Source organism: Leuciscus leuciscus, assembly GCF_965113295.1.
Source record: "Leuciscus leuciscus genome assembly, chromosome: 2".
Taxonomy (NCBI): Eukaryota; Metazoa; Chordata; class Actinopteri; order Cypriniformes; family Leuciscidae; genus Leuciscus; species Leuciscus leuciscus.
This window is the reverse complement of record NC_138726.1, coordinates 47,107,303-47,128,335: the sequence shown is the minus strand read 5'-3', so window position 1 is coordinate 47,128,335 and position 21,033 is coordinate 47,107,303. Positions and strand designations below refer to the sequence as shown.

At 37.7% G+C, this 21,033-nt stretch overlaps 1 protein-coding gene across 4 annotated transcripts in view; it reads right to left on the bottom strand.

The window, feature by feature from the left end:
* Nucleotides 1-21,033, bottom strand: part of arnt2 (aryl-hydrocarbon receptor nuclear translocator 2) — an 84,676-nt gene that overhangs the window by 4,144 nt on the left and 59,499 nt on the right. For 2 of the 4 annotated variants that reach the window (XM_082154386.1, XM_082154388.1), the window contains 5 exons: nucleotides 15,034-15,109; nucleotides 13,079-13,202; nucleotides 11,129-11,228; nucleotides 9,574-9,715; nucleotides 6,580-6,745 (listed from right to left, as the gene is read on the bottom strand). In XM_082154386.1, coding sequence (XP_082010512.1) covers nucleotides 6,580-6,745; nucleotides 9,574-9,715; nucleotides 11,129-11,228; nucleotides 13,079-13,202; nucleotides 15,034-15,109 — 608 coding nt within the window. Of the gene's footprint in view, nucleotides 1-6,579; nucleotides 6,749-9,573; nucleotides 9,716-11,128; nucleotides 11,229-13,078; nucleotides 13,203-15,033; nucleotides 15,110-21,033 lie in introns of all 4 variants that reach the window. The other 2 variants (XM_082154385.1, XM_082154387.1) reach the window with 1 other exon arrangement.

The following is a 21,033-nucleotide window of genomic DNA, read 5'->3' as shown; positions in this document are numbered from 1 at the left end:
GCGAAACTTTCTGGATCTTCACTTCAGACTCGAGGAGCACGCCACACGGGAGCAGGCAGTGTTTTATGGTAAGTTAATAATGTTTACCTATATATTTTTTTAAAGTTGTGGTAACAGCAAGCTAATTTCACTGTTCAACATACAATCTTTGATATGGAAGTGTGAGGGGTAAAGTATTTATTCTGTGAAACATTAAATAGCCACAGCTAGTCGGTTAGATTTTTTGACAAAATGCCGCATCGTTAAATGCTTAATTGTAAACCAGCTAGGCCTATATCAGCAGTTTATGCAGTTTAAATTGTAAATTAATCACGTAATTATCGTATTCATTGTGGACGTTGTATTTAAAAGTGAGGAAAGCGTTTTGAATGAAATCCATACAAGCGCAGTATGTTTTTAGTCCCTCACAGGGCCTTTTTATTTTTTTATACTTCCACAAAAAAAGCTTAACTTGCATGTTAGTTATATTGCAACACTAAGTGATTGTGTTTAATCAACAGGTGGGGACCAACATGATTGAATATTCACAAAATGAGATGACTGGAGCATTGCTGCATTTTCTGTGCCTCAAGGATGAGACGAGGGGGACATGTCAGACCTTTGCCATTGTTCCAGGCCACGCCATCGAGACCGAGTCTTTGCTGGAGGCTGTTCATCTTTGTTTCAAAGCTATTTTTTTTGTTTTTGATGTTAAATACACAAAGCAGTGTCTCCCCTCCTGGGAGTTTCTCCAGCATGCCTTGTATCAAATTAATGGAAAAGAGTCCTCCTCTGTAAAATTTGAGGACAACAGTTGTTTCAGGCCCACGTGATATTTAGTCGCATTTTAAATGTTTGTTGCTGTTCTTAATAAATCAACATATCTTAATAAATGAAATCTTAATCGTATCAGTTCAAATGAGTTGCTTAATGACTTAAAGGGATACTCCACCGAAAAATGAAAATTCTGTCATCATATACTCACCCTCATGTTGTTTCAAACCTGTATGAATTTCTTTCATCTGCTGAACAGAAAGGAAGACATCTAGAAGAATGTGAGTAACCAGACAGTTTTAGATACCATTGACTTCCATAGTAGGAAAAAAATATACTATGGAAGTCAATGGTATCTAAATATCTTCCTTTCTGTTCAGCAGATGAAAGAAATTCATACAGGTTTGAAACAACATGAGGGTGAGTATATGATAGACAGAAATTTCATTTTTCGGTGGAGTATCCCTTTAAGGTGCACTGTATAATATTTACGAGGATCTGTTGACAGAAATGCAATATCATATACATATGTTTTCAGTGCTGTATAAAGACCTTACTTAATGAACGTTATGTTTTTATAACCTTAGAAGTATACTTTGTATAATTGTAATAATTGTATACAAAAAATTATTAAAAGACATGTATTAATGTTTCAAAAAAACAATTAAACGAGATTTAAATCAAATTTACAGTGGCCTCTCTGGGTTATTGTATACAGAGACAATAATTATTTTACATTTGTAATATAACAAATATTTGTTACTAATTTTATTAAGGCAATGAGACCCGAAATAACCCAGCATATAAGTAGGACTTAACCCAGCAAGAGGGTTAATTCCACCCACTGGTTGGGTCAAATGAATGACCCAGAAATATGGGTTAAATGGAAAAACCCAGCACTTGGGTCAAACCAACCCAGCGTGTGTTCTGTCCAATATAGTGACCCAGCGGTGTGCTTAAGGTTGGGTTATTTTTTAACCCTGCAGTTTTTAGAGTGTAAAACTAATTAAAAATAATTTGCTGATTGAAATATTAGATAAAAGTTATATTAGTTAAAATGTATATTATATTAGATACAGTTACATTAGAAAAAAATTATATGAAAATTAAACTGAATACAATCAAAATAACTGAAAAAGAAAAAGTGCTAAAATTACTAAAACTGAAAAATAATGCCAAATAGAAAAAACTAATACAAATTACAAAAGCACATACAAAATATTAAAACAAACTAAAATTAAAATGAAAACTAAAAATTAAAAAAATGTAAGCTAATTAAAAACATTAATAAATACTATAATAGTACATAAATAATACAAAAATAACACTGGAAAAAACTTTTTGCGTTCTACAGAAAAAAACAACAACATTCAGGGTGAATCAATGAAGGAAGAATGTTCTGATATGGATCCTCCACCACTTCTCAACAAACATGTTTATAATTTGCGGTATCAACTTTCACCATTAACTCCAACACACGTCTACTTTTGCAGCATCTCAATCGAGCGTGCGTGTAAAACACTTCAACCGTACGACCTCCATTTCGCTCAATTTGTCGCACAGGAGGGGAACACATTTACTACAGGCTGACAGAATCATTTAAACGCATACATCTAGAGTCTCTTCACCCGCAGGGCCCGAGTCTTTGGTTAGGAAACGAGCAGAGTCGAGAAGACTAATGCGCGGTGGGCGCAGGCGGAGGTGACAACGTGGGTGGGTGTTTTGCAAGATGGCACAGCGATGCCCTTGGGCTGTTTCTCATATTCTCCATGTTGATGAGGCAGTGATGTAAGGTCAAACTTCTCATTTCCCTACTGTGCTAGCGCTTGCCACGCAGACGACGGTATTCAGCCGAGAGCGTCCCTTCTCTGGCTCGATTTCTGGCTGTCTTTCCCTCAAGGTTCGGCTGTTTGGCTCCACTGACGCGCCTCATATATCTCTCTATCAATTTTCCTATTCGTCTCTCGTTGTCTGTGTCTCCCCTAGCCATCTTTCTCCGTCCCCATCAATCTGAAATCGGCGTGCTTCATGTTTTCCCTCGGTATCTGTAGAGCTTAGGTGCCGCTTATTCTCTGACCACTCCATCAAACATGATTCTTAAAGATGAAACGGTGCAAAAAGCCGGCGTGACGAAAAGCAAACACATTTCAAACAAAGAGCCGGACTTTGCTGTTAATCCCAAGTGCTCTTCAAATCAATGCAAGGATTGAAAGCACATTCTCTCGCTTTCATAGTGATAAATGCAGCTCATTTGAAAACATGCTCAATTTCACGTAAGCATATAAAGACTGCAATTAAGTCACAATGTAGCATTATCTCAGTATGAAACATTTGAATGAAGGCAGTATGATGGTTGTTTATGCATTTCATTAGTTGCCAAAAAGAAGATTGTACAAACTATGAAGTACAAATCTAGCAGGAGCTGTTTTTTTTTTATCTGTAAATAAAAGATTGTATTGATTTCATGTGAATGTTTTTACATGACTGGTGTTAAGAGTTACTTGACCATTATCTTATTCTTACTCTACCCATGTTCTTTTCTTTTATCTACTTGTATGTGTGACTGATTGGACACTTGGAAACAAAGAGTTAAGTTTTCATCTGTGTAAATATATTGATCACATGTCCTGGCACAAAGATCCTGGCCTTCAGCAAACAATAGCAGTCAATTAACTTAAAACCTATACAAATAAAAAGAAACTGAATTTCTGAAATATGCAGTGGTTTGGTAATGTCACCTAATAAATCTGCCCTCAGTTCATGATATAAAAATGTTAAAATTAATGACATTTCTGAACTTCAAACTGCTGCTCTAGCAGAGATGTGCTCCCCTGTCACTACTCATTTCCATCAGAACTGAATATGAAATATGAAAATATATAAGTTCTTTGGAAAAGTTGCAAAGTACAACTTTCCTTTTTATAAATTCATCATAGAGAGAAAGTCATTAAGTCTGGGTAGGGAACAAGGCCATACATATACTCTGGCAAATTTGGCAAAAGCAATGAAGATTTCATAAGAATAAGATTTCAAAAATTCAAGAGCAAAATAAATAAATAAAAGATTTATGCATGTAACATGCATGTATACACTTAGCAGTAAAGACAATTATAAATGTTAAAAAAAGATTACTGTTCCAAATAAATAATGTTCGTATGAACTTTCTATTCAAAAGGATCATGGTTTTCAGACAAAAATTCATCAGCATGACCGTTTTCAACATTGATAATAATTGTACTATATTAGAATGATTTCTGAAGGATCACGTAACACTAGAAAACTGGAATAATGGCTGCTGAAAATTCAGCTTTGCTAGCACAAAATTACATTTTAAAATGTATATTAAAACAGAAAACAGTTGTTTTATCAATCAACTGGGCAATTTTTGATTCTCATTGGTTACAATTGTGCACATACCTTCACTAACTAAGAATTACAATACAATAATGTGCTCAGTTTGCTGGGGGAAAAAAATGGCATTCAATGAATTAATTCCAAATACAGAAAAAGACATTCCTGCAGTCTCGGCTTTCTTCCTCCATTTACGCGTTCAAGGGCTGTCCACGTGAGGAGGTGAAGATAAATGTCCCATTTTCTTTAATGACACCATATTAAAAAAGAATTATCTGGACATGGCTTCATTTTAAAGCGGCTGGCAGAAGTCTTCAGGGCTTGGAAAGCCATTCGGAGTCTGATACACTCGAAATTGAAGTGGGTTTTTAATGTCACCTCTTTAACATAAATTACTTATTAAATGGACACACTAATCACAGGTTCAAGGTAGAGAGTTCCCCTCAAGGGACACAACAATGGGGAAAAAATGCCATCCTTTAAGCCTCCGTACGTACGCTCTGCTTCAAATTAAATTCGGTTCATAGACCTGAATGTGATGGAGAAATTCGAGGCGGCTTTAAACGGATGTAATGCAATAACAACGATTCTACAGTTTCTCCCTTTAAGCCGTTCAGCATGTTCTGCCTTCGGTCGAAGAATGTGAAAAGTTGCACAACTGTGGTGGTGGATCTTTGCCCTTCGTGTCACGCTGGTCAAATTCCTTACTTAAAAGTGTCAGGATTCAGAAACCAGATCTCTGTAGCATGAGTTAAAAGGTGCAGCACATGACAGATTAATTAAACACACTGCAGGGTATTTAAAGCCCTGCACATTACAAAAGAAAGACACGCAAGAGCAAGTGAGTTTGACTGATGTAAGATAGAATAGGAGTGGCCGATATGAATGCACAATAATTATATATAAATATATATATATCATGAAGGAGAAGTAACCAGCCCCCAGGTGTGTCCACTTCATCAAATCTGGCCTCCTTTTTAAAACAAAAACAAAAAAAAAGGTTTGGACACCCCATCTCTATTTCACTTTTTGTGACATCTTTCTTGATGTATGTTTTGATTACATAAACTTATTTGAAAAGCAATTTTCCAAACTTATTGAATAAGTTGCATGCATGTTGTGTAACAGCCATGATTAAAAGTCGCTGTTCTATTGAGAAGTGATTTAAAAGGGTTTTCAAAACTAAGAACAAACATCTAATTGCCTGTTGTCCAACAATTGTGATCACTCGAACCACAGAAATCAGTTTTTTTATATGGTCTATAATAGAGATTAAGCGGCCAATCCAGAGAAACCAAAACAACAAAACTGTTTGTCTCACTATGGATGCCATACAATTCTCACACTGTCTGCTGTCAAAGACAAAGACTGTTTTGTTGAAGACAAATGTCTGTTTCAGTCATTGTGTGTTATAGTCTTTTATACGGAAATCTATAAATCGCTGTACATGTAAAAGACAGTTCATACAGGCATCTGAAAGGGCCCATGGGAGGATTTTGTTTCCCAGAGGTGCTGTGATGTCACCTCCATATGAATGTCTGTTAATCTAAGACTGACGTCAGTCTGGAACATATCACGGTTTGAAGCGCACCATGGATCTTCTGTCAATCATACGGTGAGATCATTCGATAGTTTCAGGTAAAAAGGGTTTTCACAATACCAAAATATCAGTAGCTGATATCAATACTTTAAATGATGATCAATAGCAATTCTTATAATACAAAACAAACGAATGCACTCGAATTCAATATTTTGACACAAATCCAATTGAAGCAAACAAAACCAATGTTTACATAATTAACTTACTAAAACTAACATTTTAACCAAGACATTGACACGTACAGCTGTAACACAAGTTCAAATTATGATATCTACTTGATCATGTTGATCAATAAATGATTAAATGAATGTTGAATAGGACCTATTAAGCCCTTTTACAAAGTCTTATTTTGTTTTTAGGGTCTACTAGAATAGGTTTTCATGATTCAAATGTTCAAAAACACCTTATTATTCACATATTTTACGTTGTTGCTGCACCTTTCTTCCTAGCCTGTCAGTAATGCTCTGTTTAGCCCCTTCTTTCGAAAAATGCAGTATGCTCTGATTGGTCAGCTGGACCAGTGTGTTGCAATTGGTCAACCGCTTCCAGCGCGTTTCAGAAATGTCACACCCCTTACCGTTCAACACTCTACTAACGCAACTCAACCAGGCCTTACCCCTTTTTTTTTTGCATATGCCTTGAGCAGGTTATTTAAATAAGGAATATTGTGACGAACATTCCTGGAAGAAAACTCAAGACTACAATGGAGGCGTTTGAGGGAGTTCAGAAACTTCATGCTTTGTAACTTTGCAGACCTTTTTTAATGCTTTTCAAAAAAAGAATACTAGGACCCCTTTTAAAATACAGCAATTAGCGCAATAAACACGTTTGCACCAAATTGGAGCAATTTAGTGTCATAAATGAACAGATCTTACCAAAAGCAGCGCTGCGATTGGCCAGGTTGGAGTAGGCATTTCCAGAGGGCGAGGAGGTGGCGGGGCTGGACAGAGGGCTGTATGAGGACGGGTCGGCCTGGTAGCTGTGGCTGGAGCCAATGCCGAATGGTGAGGATTGAGCCTTATTGGACTGAGTTTGAATCTGCTGCTGTGGTGGAATGACAGGAGACATGATGATGATGTTAATATACAGTGGAAAATCATATACACTACCGTTCAAAAGTTGGGGTCAGTATGTTTTTTTTTTGGAAAGAAATTATTACTTTTATTCAGGAAGGATGCATTAAACTGACCAAGTGTGACAGTTAAGACATTTATAAGGCCCTGTTTACACCTGGTATTAAGATGCATTTTGGTCAATTGGATCAAAAGTGGACGACGCTGAATAAAGGTGTAAACAGGGTCTAAAACGTTTTAAGTTTGTCCACTTTTGACCACTTCCAAAGGTAGTCGAAAACACATTCGACCGGATTGCTTTCGCAGTGTAGACGCTTATGTGTTCTAACAGTCACAAAAGAATCCACTCCACGCCTACTGATCTAATGCGTAAACATTATGGGAAGAGCACTAGCAGAGCCCGTCTACGGAGAGCCTGTCCACTCCCTATTAAGCCCTATTGTACCGAATTTTGGTTGTAGTACCACCAGAGTTCCACTGGGGGCGCTTGCCATGAGTGCAAAATGAATGGGAGTCAATGGGGCTAGACGGCTAAATTTGTCTCTTTCACCCGATTGCCGTTGAGAAATCTCAGATGTGATTGTAGATTTTGCAAGTTCAACATGGGTTTTAGGTCGAAAGTTGAATGAACGAGTACTTATGTCGTTTTGATTTCTTACAGGTTGAGTTGTTGTTGCCCATAACACGCTAGCATTCTGCTAATGACGTCAGCATTCTGACGTCACTGACATTTTGAAAGACTTTTTTAAAGCAAATAAGTGACTCTAAAAAATCTAACACCCAGCAATGTGTAATTTCTTTGCATCTCCTTTCGAATACAACATTCAAATTACTAGACAAAAAATTATATCCTGAGAAAAGTGGATTTTGAGGGGTATACCGCCATTGACCTCCATTCATTCTGCACTCGTCCTGTGAGCGCCCTCATATGGAATCAGAGTGGAACTGCAAAAGCCGGAAGTGTAGTGAGAGTGAAACTTCTCGCCATATTAGACATTCTCTGGCACTAGCCAGACGGGATTCAAACTTTGTCGGCTGAAGACCCAAGTTTGGTTTAAAGATGAAAAACGTACCAAGCACAATGTTCTCTCATCATTCCTTATTTCTAACACGCACTCACAGCTTTCGGCATGGTCTTGCAGCTATCAGAGCAGAAACGAAAGTTGATGCTCGTCGTATGTTTTACCATTCAATGTCAACCTGGTGCGTTCATATATAAATTGGGTGAGCTTTTTTATTTTTATCTAATAGACCGAAAGATCTGAAAAAGCCCAGATATATTTACCAGCTCATAGATCCTCCCCTCGAAGAAATCAGGACAGAAGTGGTTGTAAGTGGACAAAAGAGACAGATTAAAACACCAGATGTAAACTAATGTGTCTCCCTCGTCTACTTGTGATCTGATCGACCAAAACGCATCTTAATACCAGGTGTAAACAGAGCCAAAACATTTTAATTTAAAATAAATGCTGTTTGTGACAAGCAGGACGAGGCCGAGGGCCGTGAGAGAACGGTGCGAGGCCGGTGGCGTGATTAATGATGAGCAACAACTGTGCGACGCACCGTACTCGCATCTCTCACGGAGGAGCGGAAGCATAAAAGGAGGAGCGACGATCGTGAAGGACGAGAGAGGACAGGCCTGGATTTTATGTTGTGTTTTATTATGTGTGTCAGCAGTCGTCCGTGAGGGGCTGCAATCTTTACTTTCATTTTGTATTTGTTTATTTATTTATTTAAAAAGTCTTTCGATGTTCGCCGGTTCCTGCCGCCTCCTTCCCATAACAACTAACCTTGCTACACTGTTCTTTTGAACTTTAATCACAAACTTGGTTAGGACAGTTGTTTTAAAGTGTTTTTAGAACAAATACGACCTCAACACTTTCCATTTCATGTCAAACTCAAGAGAGCCGTAAATCAGACCTTACAATCAAACTAAAAGTCTTAACTGGACTGGGCAGAAGGGAAACCACTGCAATCCCACAATGACAGCAGCACACAACAAGCTTTACTTTTAATCAATGGAGAACCGCAGAGCTACTTGTGTAGCAGCATTTCTCTGCTCTTCTGCATAACAAAGGGCTTAATATTGGGATTGACTTTGCATATGTTATTATTAAAGATATTACAAATATGACATGACATTAAAATGATATGCATGCAATTTATTGCTTACTAAAGAGACCATAAAGCATACACAAACACATTCATCAGAGATGATTAAAAACACACATATCATGAACGCCACACGCAAGGTTCTTCACAACCCTCAGTAACCTTCTCTCATGGCAGGACTCGACCTTAAGCATGGCCTAAAAGACTATTTAAGAGTCTATTTAACATGTTCCAATTTTGTCCCATATTACTTTAGTTGCACTTAATGTTTGCAGTTATACAGCTATCCAGATTGAAAATAAAAACAATCTTTTTTGTATATTTAATAAAATAATAAATCATTTTTAGTTGTATATTTTTGGAATAGAAAAAAGTAGATATTTTTTGGTTATCTTTACTATTAAAATATATAATTATACATATTTGTCTTAAATATACTGTACATACATACTTGCATATTATTTTTGGTAAGGCAAGTATTAAAATACATATTTTACTACTGCTTTGCCCTGAATTATCTTTTTCAGCTACTGCTCCACATCCAAACGGGGATCTGGTTTCAATTCTCCCATCACAATGCTAAAGAGGAATGTTCCATTACTTTAATTAATCTGATGGAGAATAGAGCGCTAGTGGCAAGCTGCCGGCGCATGCATGCAAAGGCAGCGATGGGTTCATTCTCACCTGGCCGGAGAAGGGCGGTCGGCTCCCTGTCCAGGACACCTGGCCGGCGTTGATCTGCCGGGATATCTGGGTTAGGTTCTGTCCAGCTGAACCAGCTGTGGACTGGATGTCATTGACGCCTGGGACGTGGATCACAGATGAGCTGAAAGACACACACGCACCACATTATGACATTCCTCTTGATTCTCTGTCAAACGTCTGAAGGCCTATTCACACCAGGCACAGATTTTTGCTAGAATTAAGCATTAAACTATTAAAAAAATGCTACCGAACCCTTTTACACCAGGCCCTGTAACAATGCACCATTTATAATGATCATGAAAGCAACATTCACTGCATCCAAAGAAAGAATTGTAGGCACAAAATCATGATGGGTCTTGACAGCGACGGGAAAAATAAACTACATATTCCCCATCAAAAGTCTTCTTCAAAAGCACAACACAACATAGTTAATCTAATGCAATAATGCCACAAATACTGTCATGGCCAGCAAGAAATAAATAACTGTTCTCAATTCACCTAACATTGACTCCAAAGATAATTAACATTACATCCTGATATTCCAATATCAACACTTTGTGTCAGGAATGTGACAACATATACTAGCGTTCAAAAGTTGTTTATGCTTTTTTTTTTACAATCGGCTTAAGAGAGTCATAGTTACTCGTGCCGTTTACACACTGAACTTCACTGAATTTCTTCACTTTGACATTCAGAACACTGGGCAGAAATCACATCGCGTCAACACCCGCCACGGGCTTTCACGATGCCTTGCGGATTTTTGGACTTCTGCTAACTAAGGCTGCATTTATTTGATCAAAGAACAGTCATTTTGTGAAATACTATTACAGTGTAAAATTACTGTTTTCTTTTTTATTATATTTTAAAATGTTATTTGTTCCTGTGATGCAAAGCTGAATTTCCAGTATTATTACGCCAGTCTTCAGTGTCACATGATCCTTCAGAATCATTCTAATATTCTGATTTGCTGCTCAAGAATAACTTATAAGTTTCTATCCAAAGTTGCGAATTTAACTTATGTGCAAAACTGGAATATCGCATAAAACATTTGCGAATAAAGCAACGTTAAGTTGCTGTGCAATGAAATTAGTCTGCTGGTTGGTCCAACTATCCAATCACATCATCTGTTGAGGCAAAGTCACATGAGTTTTTTGTTTTGCATCGAGGTATTTGTTTGGTGAATGTGTTTATGTGCATGTCTTCTTATCGGATATTTTTTTTTATTTATTTTTTTATGCACATTTTTAGAATAGGTGTATGGAAATATAGCTATAGTTTAAAACAGTTGTGCTGCTTAATATTATTGTGGAAACAGATGATTAAAATGACTAAACTTATTAAAATTACTAACCCAAACTTTTGAACAGTAGTGTATCAGTAACATTTTAGTGATTTTGCATTATAGCACATGAAAACTGTGCAATCAGGGGTCGTATTCTGCATAAAAGAATATAATGAGCAGAGTGTATTCGCACTTCATTTGAAAACTTGTTGTGAACAGGTTTTTAAAGTAGTGAAATGTGTTCATCCATACCCGAAGCTCTTGCCAGAGTGTCCGGGCTGGAACGGGCTGCCTTGAGAGTATAACTGCTGCCCACCAGCAGTGGAGGAGGGAACCATCATCTTTTTATCAGCTAAACACAAACAAACCCAATAAACAAAGATCCTTATCATGCTCACAGTTACTGAATGACTACATGCATCTTTATCGGCTACAAAGACTGAGGAAAAAGAACAGAAAAATAGAGACAAACTACAGAAGACAGACATGCAAACTTATTAGAATTACCCAGCAAAACCAGCTTGGAATCATTTTTGTTTTTGCATATGCAATAATATAATAAAAAACATTTTGCCATATATTTTTGTATAGAAAAAGTATATATATATTAGAGGTGGGCATAGATTAATTTTTTTAATCTAGATTAATTTTGAAATTAATCTAGATTAATCTAGATTAAAATGGCTCATTTGAATTCTGCCGAAGGCATTCAGAATGTGTGCTACCCAAATAATGACTATAAAAGTAAGTCTTTGAGAACGGGTTTCTCAAGCCAGGTGGCGCATTAGACCAGGGGCTCATCTCCTGTTTCCAAAATGCATCACAAACCACTTGAGAAAGCTGTTCTACTCATAGACTGTAAAAGGTTACTACTGTACTGTTACCGTCCATAGGCAACATTAGGTAGGCCTATGTTATTATCAACTACTATAGGCTATCAATTAGGGATGGGCGATATGGCCTAAAATCTATATTGTGATATACATTGCAGCCTCTTACGATAACGATATACAGTATATTATAATAAAACCATTTCAGAACAGATTACACAGACCCATGCTAAACAACTGCTAAATGTATTTTTTTTTTAAAGGGTGTATGTAGTTTTGAGAACATATATTGTGCAAAACTGTAAGTATACAACATCATTTTGCAGATAAATAAAATTTAAGTACACTAGCTGCAGAGACTTAAGTAGGTCTAATGTTTATTATGGCTTGGAGCTTATGAAACCCCAAATTTAAAATGAGAATATTGTCTAACTGATGTCTTTTCAGTTAAAAAGAAACACAACAACGATTCTTAAAATCGAGATTATGTGCTACACCACTAAGATATATTGGAATGGGAATAATACGCGCGCGCTGGTATTCAGTGATATCATGTGTTTGGTTTTGAATTTGAGGTGGTCGAACGGATTAGTCGTGTGTTAACTTACCGAACTGTTACCCCACACACTCTGTATATAGTTTGCTGCTGCTCGTCTGACGGCTTAAACCCGAACCAAGTCCAAATAATGGATGTTGCACCGATCTTTTTCACCAGCTTTCACTTTCAGCCGTGTTTACTTAAGATGACGACGAATATGCGTTGCAGCCGGGTTTACCTCGCGGCCGCGGGTAGATTGCGTCATCATAGCTTGTGTAGTATAGAGCCATCTCCCAACCCAACTTGGAGAATAGATTAACGGCGATATTTTTTTTATCGCACGATAAGAGTCTCGCGTTAACGCAGCACGTTAACGCCGATAACGGCCCACCACTAATATATATATATATATATATATATATATATATATATATATATATATATATATATATATATATATATATATATATATATATATATATATATATATAAAGAGGAAAGACATGTAACGTTAACAGAATTACCCAGCTAAACCAGCCTGGGCCAGCTAATGACCCTAAATAACTGACGTTGACCATCAGAAGCTGGATTTTACGTGTTTTAGATGGAATTTTCGACTTAATTTCTTTGTAAATTCGTTGTAATTCCTTTCGTACCAACTGCAGCAATCATACATTGTATACATATCATACCATGCATTAAAAGAGTGTATAAACTGGCAGACATGCGTAGGCTTTGTAATTACATTAAGCGAAATTACATTAAATTGCTTGTTTAGATTAAAATCAGTGTGTGATGCAGTGCTAGTCACATGAAATATATCTAAGAACATACATCCAGAGATCCCTGTGTACATGTCACTGAAGCGAGGGTCTCTCTCCTGGGAGAACAGTGAATCGGCTTTGTCGATGGTCTTGCCGGCCTCATGAACGCCGGATTGCACACTGGCAACTGGCACCTGTGGGTGTCAACGTGAGAGGGTCAGTTTGTTATTGATTATTTAACTTGAATGAAAACTAAATGCTAAATAAGAGATTAAGTGAATGCCACAAGGATCACAAACCTAACATCACTGAAAGTGTTAAACTGCAAGCTCAGGAATCAATAAAGATGACCGAAAAAAGCCACTTTCTAAATTGCAGACAGGCGTTAAACATCCATATAGATTGTAAATGCTGGTGGGCGTTACCCAAGATCCCATGTGTGAGGAGTTATCTATTTTCAACAAATAATCCTCACTGCTTTATTAAGATTGACTCAAATGACCCTTTAACATAAACAGCATATGGTATAGCATAACAACATTATCACTTATGACTCAAAGCAAATGTGCATTAATTTGAAAAAGTTGTGAAAGATAAAGACAGAGGGCATATTCCAAACGATGGGTGTTATATGTGTGACTGCCCTATTTTTATAACACAGATTCCACAGAGAGGGAGTTAACAGTCCACAGCTAAAATTACTAAAATGATGCAGATTCTCTATTGCATTTATCAGTCATTACCCAAAGTTACATACAGTGCTTTAAGCAATTCTGGCATGCATACCACGCAAACTAGCACATGCCGTCAAGCATAAAGCACACAACAGTGACCTCATACTTTTACAGTGAAATTGATTCTGGAAAAAATATTTCCATTTTTTTTATCCATTCAAATTCTGAGCCATGAATTAAACCAACTAACTTTAAGATGAATCACAACATTACAAACTCATATTTGAAGCAAACAAGTATTTTAAAATTAGAAGAAAAATTTTGTGAGACAATGAATTACACAATCACAAAGCATAGCAAATAACAATTTAATTAAAAACAACAGTTTACAATAGGTGTACTAAGTGACTTCACTTTAGTATAAAAATAATATGTTGTATTTTAACAGTAATATTGTCTATTTTCATGGCAACATTTTTTAAATTAAATAAGATATAAAAGACAAAATTTCCCCCTAAATATATTTTTAAAATAATAAAAAAAAAAAATATATAATTAGATTATAAACCTAAAACCAATCTGATACAACAGAAAAGCTAAAGGAAAAGATCTGTCTACTGCTTCTGAAAAAGAAAATCTTAGTTTCTCAACTGTTTCTCCAAGACAGCAATAAGATTAAATAGAGAACAAATGGAGACTTTTGCTAAAGTCTCTTATTTTATGAAAAAAGTCAATATTTCAATAATTGAACAACACATTGGCATGTTCACAGTTCTCTGATGTCAATAAATGGTCACATGACATACAGTTAAACAAATAAAATATTCCATTTTCTTTAGCAAGTGTTTTATTTATTTTTTATTTGACATTTTTATGATTTTATTCATTATTAGCTTTTCATTAACTTACAAACCTCAATTTGAGAAAAACTGGTCTAGAGTTTCCACAGATTTAGTAATCGACAATCAAACATCATATATCTCAATATGAACTCTCATTTCTCATCAAATTTCTCATCTTAACTCTATTTAGTATATAGTATAACAACAATAACTAAGGGATTTTCAGAGAAACATCTGAGACGAAGTTGATGAAACATGACAGTTAACTCCATTAAGTATCTTGAGCTTCTACACTTCTACATAATACAATTTTCCTGTGGGAGCTTCACTGTCTGATATTCAGTTTAAAGCATAAATCTAAAAAAGGCTCAGCTGTGACACTAATGGAGGGACTTGCATATAAAATGAAGGAGGATAAATTATACATACTACACAGGCTAAAAAGAGTAATGCACCTGTAAGGGTTAGGTGACTAAATGACAAACTAAGAGAAAAGTGTATATGCGCACCTGCGACAGGTCATAAGCAGTCAGTCCATCTCTCTGGTGAACCTCCAGTTCGGCCTGCTGCTGCTGCTGAAGCTGCCTGGAATAAAACACAACCAACAAACAACTTTAACATCAACACCTGCTGTTTATCATATTCCAGTTTGATTAAAGGCATCATTAACTGAGCATGTAGATAGATATACTAGTCCAATAAACGACCTCAAATTAATATTTCGTTTCAGTAAAAACAGATCAATCATATACATAACACTCCAATCCATATTCTTAATACATTGCCTAAGATCATAAAAGCCAGAAATCAGCCTATATGTGAAATGGTGTGTTCATAATGTTATGAATGTAGCACGTGCTCTCTTATCAAAAGTGATGCACAGTACATTTTACTGCAGTGGTTTAGTGGCTTACAGCTCATGTAACACTACTTCTGGGGGAATTGTTTATATATATATATTTATTATATTTAAAATAATTATTTATTATTTATTTTACATACATCTTTTTAAATGAATAATTATTTTTTATTTATAATTTTATAATAATTTATTTTCTTTGTATCTAATTTTTGCTTTTCATCTAGTCCTTGGCAGTTCTTAAAATTAGGTAAATACAACCTCCGATGAATAACAACACATGACATATTACACTGACTACGTTTACATGCAGCCAATAACCCGTTCAAAACCGGAATATTAGCAATAACCCGGTTGCGCACGGCCATGTAAACACCGGCAAAAACCCGGATATGCTCATATCCCGGTTTTTAAAAACCCGGATATTATCCCTGGGGTACCCCTTTTCTAACCCGAATATTTGGTCATGTAAACGCGTATCGGCATATCCCCATCAAAAGGAACATTGATTTGTGTTCTGCGCATGTTCTATTCGCAAGGAATCTTGGTCTTTTGAGTAGAGACGGCGCATACAAAAACCCGCGTGCAGTATACCGTAAGTAAACAAGAAGTAGAGGTAAACATGGCGAGACGCAGCACAGCACCACACTTTAGGAGCGAGGAGGAAAGCGCAAACAAAGGCGATCGCTATCTGCCCCGAACTATTCATTATCCGCGTGCTGCTGCTGTTGTTGTTGCCTTTGGATACAGGAAGAAGAATCGGAAATGACGCACATTGCGTCTTAACGTTGTCCGTACGTCCAGACGCTAACCGTGCATCGCCGTTTACATCGGGATATTGCCAATTGATTACAAATTCCATGTATACTGGAGTAACTCTCTCTACTCACGCATGTAAACGGGTTATTCCGAATGTTTCAGAAACCCAAATAGTGACCTTAACCCGACCATAACCCGACATTTGACAGCATGTAAACGTAGTCACTGTGTCATGGTTTGTTTAGCAAAAACTAGGCAAAAATGGAGAAGGCATTGGGTGACAAACTAAGTGCACCCTTACTGCTTCCATAGGAATTAAGAGTTTAAGTAGCAGTCAGGCGCTGCTAATCAAATGTCTTTGATTATTTTGATCATCAGTAAGCATCAGAAAGCAGAAATTTTGGCAGTTTGCTGGTCTGGAGGATTCAGGCATGTGTTAACACGATGGCAAGGAGGAAAGACATCAGCAATGATCTTAGAGAAGCAGTTGTTGCTGCCCGTCAATCTAGGAAGGGTTACAAGGTTATTTCCAAACAAATTGAAGTCTATCATTCTACAGTGAGGAAGATTATTCACAAGTGGAAAATATTCAAGACAGTTGTCAAATCTTCCCAGGACTGGACGTCCCAGCAAATTCACCCCAAGGTCAGACCGTGCAGTGCTCAGAGAAACAGCAAAACACCCAAGCGCTACATCTCAGACTCTACAGGCCTCGGTCCTTCGGATGAGACGTTAAACTGAGGTCCTGACTCTCTGTGGTCATTAAAAATCCCATGGTACTTCTCGTAAAGAGTAGGGGTGTAACCCCGGTGTCCTGGCCAAATTCCATTCAATGACCCTTGTCAATCATGGCCTCCTAATAATCCCCATCAATTGAATTGGCTCTATCACTCTCTCTCCTCTCCACCTATAGCTGGTGTGTGGTGAGCGCACTGGCGCCGTTGTTCTGTGGCTGCCGCCACATCCAAGTGGATGCTGCACACTGGTGGTGGTTGAGGAGAGATTACCGGGTACAATTTGTAAAGTGCTTTGGGTGTACAGTAGTACTTATGAAAGCGCTATATAGATGCCTCATTCATTCATTCAGTTAGCATGTTAAATATTAAAGTTCATGACAGTACAATTAAAAAAGACTGAACAAGCATGGCTTGTTTGGAAGGGTTGCCAGGAGAAAGCCTCTTCTCTCTAAAAAGAACACAGCAGAACGGCTTAGGTTTGCAAAGTTGCATCTGAACAAACCACAAGACTTCTGGAACAATGTCCTTTGGACAGACGAGACCAAAGTGGAGATGTTTGGCCATAATGCACAGCGCCGCGTTTGATGAAAACCAAACACAGTATCAGCAAAAACACCTCATACCAACTGTTAAGCACGGTGGTGGAGGGGTGAGGATTTGGGCTTGTTTTGCAGCCACAGGACCTGGGCACCTTGAGTCGACCATGAACTCCTCTGCATATGAAAATATTCCAGAGTAAAAAGTGAGGCCATCTGTCCGACAGCTAAGACATGGCCGAAATTGGGTCATGCAACAGAACATTGATCCCAAGCATAACAGCAAATCTTCAACAGAATGGCTGAAAAAGAAAAGAATCAAGGTTGTTGCACTAGCCCTGTCAGAGTCCAGATCTCAACCTGACTGAAATCCTGTGGCGGCACTAGAGTTCGTTTTCCCTGTTGGTGCGGTTCGTTTGGGCAGGTGTGAATGCGGCAATCGCACTCGGGTGCGCACCAAAAGCGGACCAAACAAGCGTACCGAGACCTCCTGGAAGAGGTGGTCTCGGTACGCTTTGAAACGAACTCTGGAGCGGTTCGTTTGTGGTGAGAACGTGATCCGACCTCGAACAGAACCAACTGCCAAAGAACTGCACATTTTTGGACTAAGCCAGTTGCCGTAGTCAGCTGTGCTGTGCATTATAGGATGAGGAGAAATGTTTGTTGACAGTTTGCAGCTCGCGGACAAACTTGGAGTTGTGAGGAGGTGCGGAGCCTGATAGAAATTATTATTAACATTATTTTCGAGCCGCATCCTCGGTTCATTCTCAAATATTATTGTTTGTCTAAAGTGGTGTAGAAAAACTATATAATAAAATATGACCAAAGATACAATCAGCACATGCAGTCGTCTCTCCATAGTAACCAGCGGCGTGTTGTCTGCCGGATTTTCCACCTCTGTTTACTTCCGGGAGTTCTGTTGGAATTTTCCCGCACGTTAATTCTGAACAAACGAAGTGCAGTTAAGGAAATGCGTTCAGAGTGATGTGGATGTTGTCACGGGACTGCATTTTGGTTAGTTTTATCAACTCATAAACTGATTCGGACCAGAGCAATCAGTGTGGTGTGAAAAGGAACCAAAACGCCTTAAAAATGCTACAAAGTATCATTTTTTGCCCTTGGTCCGGACCAAATGAACCGAACTAGAGAGCTGTGCATAAACAGACGCCCACAAACATCAATGAACAGAAGCAACATTGTAAAGAAGAGTGGGCCGAAATTCCTCCACAACAATGTGACAGGGAGAGACTGATAAAGTCACATAGAAAATGATTGCTTCAAGTTATTGCTGCTAAATGTGGTTCAACAAGCAATTAAATAATAAGGTGTACTTAGTTTGTCACACGTCTTAATTTTGCCTTTATTTTTGTTGAATAAATAAAGTCAATGTGTCATGTGTTGCGTTTCATCTGAGGTTGTATTTACTTAATTTTAAGACCTGCTAAAGACCAGATAAAAAAGGGTGTACTTTCTTTCTCACGTGACTGTACATTCTAAAAGCAAATGTTATTGAAACCAACCACAGAGTTTCATTTGTGCGTCCCATTTGTGCGTCCCAAGTTGGTTACTTATGAGGGTCCATTTCAGTTAGGATGCTGCCTATTCAGCTGCCAATGTAGACAGTAGACTATGTATTTGTAATACTCCAATATGGACTATACTATTGTTAATATCATTTTATAGAGTATTATATAGAATAGAATATTGTGTGGTTTAATTTCTTAACTGCCAACACAAAGATTTTAGGCTTTGGGGAAAATAGTACATTTTAAAATAGACTGCACTATTTTTATTAATATTTTACAGGATTGAATACAATATATTAAGAATCAGCATGTCTTTCACCTCATATGCAATCTTGGGTGGACTGGGGTGGACTAGGGTGGACTAAACAGAGAGCTTGTCACAATGCATTATGGGGTTGCACTCTGCACAAACTACACGTGCAATGGTGTCTCAGCATAATCACACTGCCTAACTCTTGCATCAAACATGCATCTTCGATGCCTTAAAATCCTGCCTATGTGGGCCGCTCACTAGGTTTTGGAACAGAGCTGGTGTGTTTCTAAGGAAAACAGATTCTCTGGCTGCTTTTGAGCTGAATAGAAATTCCCTACTGAGAAGCAAAGCTCTTATTATAAGATATCTTTGTTCAGTTTCACTATCAATATGATGTGTCATGGAGCTTCAAATATACCTGCAAATGAAAAGGGGTGCATTTCCTATCTAAAGGAAATCATATTACCCTGAAAAGAAAAAAACCCTATTATATCAAGAGGTGGTTGGAAATTGCCCATGAGAACACACACAGACCCAGATATTAGCGGTTTGAAATGTGCGCAGAGCACACTAGGCCACCTGGACCAACAGTGGAATGAGATGGAATAAACCCAAAACACTGAACTACACTTGAACTTCTTGAGAACAGAAAGAACGGAGGGGAATAACTGAAGCAAAAATGTAAAAAGGGCAAAAACATCCAAGCATCCAAGTTTCCACAGGAACTCAAACTCTCCCCTGCCTTCCTCTGCAATTAACTCTTTATGTCTCTAAATATGAAAAACGATTATAAGGACGCCACAGAACTTTCATCTCGGCATGGGAAATCATGAGCCGGTAACGTGCCGCCTGTGCTTGGGTGACTGCCACACGTTTCTGAATGGGAAGAGTCTCAGTGGATGCGAGTGTAATTTAACCTATAGGACGGCTCGCGGTTGTCATGGCAACAAGGGAGGAGAAAGCAGCGCGAAACTGGACCATGCATGCATGCTGAGAGAGACAGATATAAATTGAGACAAGCAGACAGACAAGACACAGAAAAAAAAGAGACACAAGAGAAGAACATGCACTGATTCATTATTTCCAGAAGCTCAACATCTCTGTTGAAACACACTGGGACCAGTATGAATTTCTGTTTTTCAGCTAGTTGGTGGGTTGTCTGGGTTGACTAACTGACTATTTGGTCTTAATGAAGCCTAATTATAAGTTTGCTGCCAGCCAAACATTGAGAAATGTCTTTAAATCCTGCCTACTCATAGGTTCGGGAGAATTTATTTGAATTAATTCTAAACTGCATCTCCAAATTGCTCTGCTAAAAAAGATTTAAATAAATTATTTTGAAAAAAATGTGAATCCAATCTACTTATCCTAGTTGACTAGTCATTCTGAGTCATCGCTAACAGCCATGTTGTTCACCCTTAAAGCATGACTGGTGAAGATGAGCTAACAGCATGCTCTTTCTAGATGCTTTAAGTCTTGATGGTTAAGCTTGTTAAACAGACACCAGCACACTCTCATTCAAAACACAAATGTCATGTTGGTCTCATCCGGATTGATAGGCTAATTATTACTATTAATAGTTAATGATAATTGATCATTAATAATGCTATAATTCTGAGACAACTAAACAAACTTTCATCTTTGCTAAAACCTGCATCTGGATCAGTTTCTTCCTGGTTGAAGAAAGAATAAGTAACTTTGGCAAACAGCATTTTAGTTTTGCAGTTAGGTTTCCATACAAAACTGTATTTATGGTTTGATGTCAGCCCAATTCATTTCATGAGCATTTCTCTTTTAGTTCGTACACTCCTTTACTCAGCAAAAGCACATAACTCTGCA